At 48.8% G+C, this 5,000-nt stretch overlaps 1 protein-coding gene across 2 annotated transcripts in view; it reads right to left on the bottom strand.

Annotated features, from left to right (window-relative positions):
• The window catches only part of kif5ba (kinesin family member 5B, a), a 26,246-nt gene that overhangs the window by 9,044 nt on the left and 12,202 nt on the right, over positions 1-5,000 (bottom strand). For both annotated transcript variants that reach the window (XM_042072874.1, XM_042072875.1), the window contains exons 12-16: positions 3,849-4,048; positions 1,787-1,855; positions 1,232-1,438; positions 1,011-1,154; positions 523-711 (exon numbers count right to left, since the gene is read on the bottom strand). In XM_042072874.1, coding sequence (XP_041928808.1) covers positions 523-711; positions 1,011-1,154; positions 1,232-1,438; positions 1,787-1,855; positions 3,849-4,048 — 809 coding nt within the window. The remainder of the gene's footprint in view (positions 1-522; positions 712-1,010; positions 1,155-1,231; positions 1,439-1,786; positions 1,856-3,848; positions 4,049-5,000) is intronic.

Here is a 5,000-nt window from a genome sequence, read left to right as displayed (position 1 = left end):
TATGATGTCATAAGACATGGCCCTGTCCCAATATTACCACTTCCTCCTTCCCCTGCATATGCACTAGTAGAGGTAGGGTGTCCCAATATTACCACTTCCTCCTTCCCCTGCATATGCACTAGTAGAGGTAGGGTGTCCCAATATTACCACTTCCTCCTTCCTCTTTGTTTCCATATGCACTAGTAGGGTTTGGTGGGTTTGGTGTACATAGAAGAATGACTACACTGAAAAGAACCCCATGCCTAATGAGAATTATGGTGGAGGGGCTGTGGTATTGTGGGGCTGTTTTTATTTATTATATTCAGGTGGAGGGGCTGTGATATTGTGGGGCTGTTTTTATTTATTATATTCAGGTGGAGGGGCTGTGGTATTGTGGGGCTGTTGGGAACCTTTTTAAGGTGCATGGTATAATGAACCCCAAGAAAAACCTGAACAGTCAACATTAGCAGCGGTGTGGATAAGCGACCTGCGAGATGCGTAGCTGTTTATAGTCAACATTAGCAGCGGTGCGGATAAGCGCACCTGCGAGATGCGTAGCTGGCAGGCGGCCAGCTCCTTGTCGCTCTCGTCCATCTTCTTGTTGGAGTCGGCCTGCGTGCTCTCCAGCTGGCGGCAGCGTTTCACCATGCTCTTCACCTCCGACTTGAGCTTGCTGATGTAGAGACGCGCCACCGTGAACTCCTCATCCATCACACCACTGGCCTCATGCTGCTGGATGGAGGGGGGGGGGGGGGGGGAGGGGAGAAGGGGGGAGAGAGGAGGAGAAGGGGGGAGAGAGAGAGAGAGAGGGAGAGAGGACAGAGGTAGAGGTGGGGGCAGAGGAGAGAGAGACAGCAACAGGGAGAGATTCAGTTCCATTCCTTGCTGTGACCCCTTGCCCTTTGACTCTTGGTCGTTACCTTGATATCTCTTGCCTCATCGATCGATATCTCTTGCCTCTATGAGGTCTTTACCTTGATATCGTTGTTGCCCACGGCAACACCGATCTCTTGCCTCTATGAGGTCTTTACCTTGATATCGTTGTTGCCCACAGCAATGCCGATCTCGGCCAGGTCTTTGAGCAGTGATGACATCATCTCGGTGACGCGCTTCTTCTGGTGATTGGTCATCTCCTTCAGCTTCTGCAGCTCAGAGTCGATGGACGTCAGGATGATCTAGAGACAGGACGCACCATGTTACCTTACGAGAGTCTGTGTGTGTGTGTGTGTGTGTGTGTGTGTGTGTGACGTACTGATTTCTGGTTCAGCTCCTCGCTGAGGGCCTCAAACTGGCGGCTGCGCTCCTCCACCTCCTGGCTCTTCTGGTCGTAGTTGACGGCGAGCTCCTCCAGGGCCTGCAGCACCTCCTTCACCTCCTCCTTGCTGGCCTCGTTCTCCTGCTGCAGGCGCGACAGCTCCCCCTGCAGGCTCTCGTGGTCACGCCGGGACGACGCTAGCAGCTACACACACACACAGAGCCAGATGTACAGCACACACGTTAGCAGATACAAAACACACGTATACACGTGCATGCACACACGCGCGCGCACACACGCACACACACGCACACGCACGCACACGCACGCACACGCACACGCACACGCACACGCACACGCACACGCACACACACACACACGCAACCAGAACCACAGGTTAGCAGTTACAATCACACACAAAAAAACAGAAATACAGCACACAGGTTAGCAGATACAAACACACACACCTGTATGACATTAAATGCTCATACACACACGCACAGCCAGACATACAACACACAGAAAGACCTAGGCAGACACACACACACACACCTCTTCCTGATCGAGCATCTGCTCCTTGAGTTTTTCTGTGAGCTGAGACTGCTGGTTAATCTCATCATCCTAGAGAGTGAGAGAGAGGGAGGGAGGGAGGGAGAGAGGGAGAGAGGGAGAGAGAGAGAGGGAGAGAGATTGTGAGCGGGAGAGCAGAGGGAGGGAGGTTATTGTAAATGTGCTCTGTAGGGATGGCACAGTTTTTGAAAAATGCTCCGAACCGTGCGGATGGCATGTCACGGTTCGGAGTGTGTGTTTGTCGTACGGTCCTACGGTTCAGGCTAGTTATGGCATGCGCAATTGATTCCCATGTGACAATGTGTTTCCCTTTCGCGCGAGAGTAGGAGTATAGTTTTGAGTGCTGCGCGCGACTGGAGTCTTTAGAAATGACAAGTGCGAGAGACAAAGACTGCCCGAAGTTGCAGGATGCGCCAGCCTCTTATAGGTCTGGTGTGTGGGAACATTTCGGATTTGATGTTACCTATGATGATAGAGGAGTTAAGACGACAGAAAAGACTGCGACTGTGTGCAAACATTGTGCAACACGTGTTCAGTATGCTCTTGGCAACACTTCGAACATGCTAGGTCACATGAAAAGACGTCACCCCAATGTGTCTGTAGACAGTTAAAGGAAGAAAGAGCCGCAGGCTGCCCAACAACTTCTGTCCTCAGCATTTAAGCAGCCTCTCCGTGATAACTCGGCCAGGGCAATGGCCATAACGAAAGCAATCGGGATGTTTATTGCAAAGGATATGATGCCATATAGTGTGATTGAGGGTGAAGGATTTCGTCAGTTGATGAAAATACTCGAGCCCCGCTACAACATTCCCTCCCGCCGACACTTCGGCACCTCTGTAGTTCCAAAACTATACGAGACACGAGAAAAACTTGTCAAAGAATTGTCCGACACGGCCCACGTAGCACTCACCACCGATGGATTGCATTTATTGATAGCCACTAGCCAGCATGTTTTTTTATATTTAAAATATTACAGTGGCACTTTTACTTTAGATAAGAACTTTATGTTTCCAAATACTGCACTTTAATTTAAGAATTTAATTTAAGCTGCAAGAGTTACACTTTCTTTCTTTGTGTGCCAAAAAGGGGCATACGTTCCTGCAGATGGCAATAGTACACATTCTGCCTTTTATGCCAAATAAATGAAAAGATTGTTGAAATTATCAATGTCTTCCCTCTTGCTGTATCAAAATCTCAACTGTAGCTTAACGTTTCCTCAGACAATAATGTGCTTTATGTAAAGTCAAATTCAGTTTGTGCATTATTACATGATAACTATTCTTTAAATACTCTAGCCTAATTGTAGATGATTAAGCTATATGCTGAAATATGTTTCTGGAGTGTGAAAGATTAAAAGAAAAAATAACAACAAGAACCGTACCGAACCGAAAACCGTGACCCTAAACCGTGATACGAACCGAACCGTAGATTTTGTGAACCGTGCCACCCCTAGTGCTCTGACTTTTCCAGTAGGGATCAAGCTGGTATAACACACATCACAGCAGACATAGAATATTGGGATGGATTTTTTGCTCTATTTTTTGGCATGTATATCTATTATTATTATTTAATTTGAGTTCTCTAGTCCAGGACTGGCTCAATCCATTTACAGGACATGAGCCATCAACTAGCTAACCCCACTCTAATCAACACTGACTAGCTAACCCCACTCTAATCAAGACTGACCACTCTAATCAACACTGACTAGCTCATCCCACTCTATTCAGCTCTGCTGCGGAGTGCTGGTTGTGATGATTGTGTATGAGCTCTGACTGGCATACTAGCCGGGCTCCTTGACCTTGCGGTCAAGCTGCAGGTTTGCGATCCCGGCGACCCGGGTTCATGGCCGGGGGACGTGACTAGCTAATTCCCACTCTTCTCTTTTCTCTCACTCAAATGCCAAAATGACACAGGCCTTTCCTAAGCAGAAAACAACAACCTATCTAACCTGATCATATACTGAACAGGAACCCCCCCAATATATCCAGGGAGTGGGTGAACCTGTGAGTGTGGGGAGTATGAATGTGTGTGTGTGTGTGTGTACCTTATCGTCCAGCTGCTTATAGAGCTTGGCGAGCTCGCTGTCCCTCTCGGCGTCGGACAGGCGGGCCCCAGGCACCCCGGGGATGGAGGGAATGCTGGGTAATGAGGGCGTGGAGGCGGTCTTATCGTTTAGCGCGTTATCCAGCACCTCAGCGTTCGCCTTCTCTTTATCATACTGCTCATCCACAGGCACGCTCTCACCTACACACACACACACACACACACACACAAGCGTTAGCCTTCTCTTTATCATACTGCTCATCCACAGGCACGCTCTCACCTACACACACACACACACACATAAGCATTAGCCTTCTCTTTATCATACTGCTCATCCACAGGCACGCTCTCACCTACACACACACACACACACACACACACACACACACATAAGCATTAGCCTTCTCTTTATCATACTGCTCATCCACAGGCACGCTCTCACCTACACACACACACACACACACACACACACACACACACACATAAGCATTAGCCTTCTCTTTATCATACTGCTCATCCACAGGCACGCTCTCACCTACACACACACACACACACACACACACACACATAAGCATTAGCCTTCTCTTTATCATACTGCTCATCCACAGGCACGCTCTCACCTACACACACACACACACACACACATAAGCATTAGCCTTCTCTTTATCATACTGCTCATCCACAGGCACGCTCTCACCTACACACACACACACACACACACACACATAAGCATTAGCCTTCTCTTTATCATACTGCTCATCCACAGGCACGCTCTCACCTACACACACACACACACACACACATAAGCGTTAGCCTTCTCTTTATCATACTGCGTGCGTGTGTATCAATACCGTTTCTCCAGTGGTTGAGTTCGTTCTCCAACCAGGTGATGGTGTTGCGGAGTGTGTGTGTGTGTGTGTGTGTGTGTGTGTGTGTGTGTGTGTGTGTGTGTGTGTGTGTGTGTGTGTGTGTATGTATCAGTACCGTTTCTCCAGTGGTTGAGTTCGTTCTCCAGCCAGGTGATGGTGTTGCGGAGTGTGTGTGTATGTGTGTGTGTGTGTGTGTGTGTACCATTCTCCAGCGGTTGAGTTCGTTCTCCAGCCAGGTGATGGTGTTGCGGAGTGTGTGTGTGTGTGTGTGTGTGTGTGTGTGT

The sequence above is a fragment of the Alosa sapidissima genome, chromosome 19, assembly GCF_018492685.1.
Source record: "Alosa sapidissima isolate fAloSap1 chromosome 19, fAloSap1.pri, whole genome shotgun sequence".
Classification (NCBI taxonomy): domain Eukaryota; kingdom Metazoa; phylum Chordata; class Actinopteri; order Clupeiformes; family Clupeidae; genus Alosa; species Alosa sapidissima.
The sequence above is the reverse complement of the archived record's forward strand: the minus strand, read 5'-3'. Positions and strand labels throughout refer to the sequence as shown.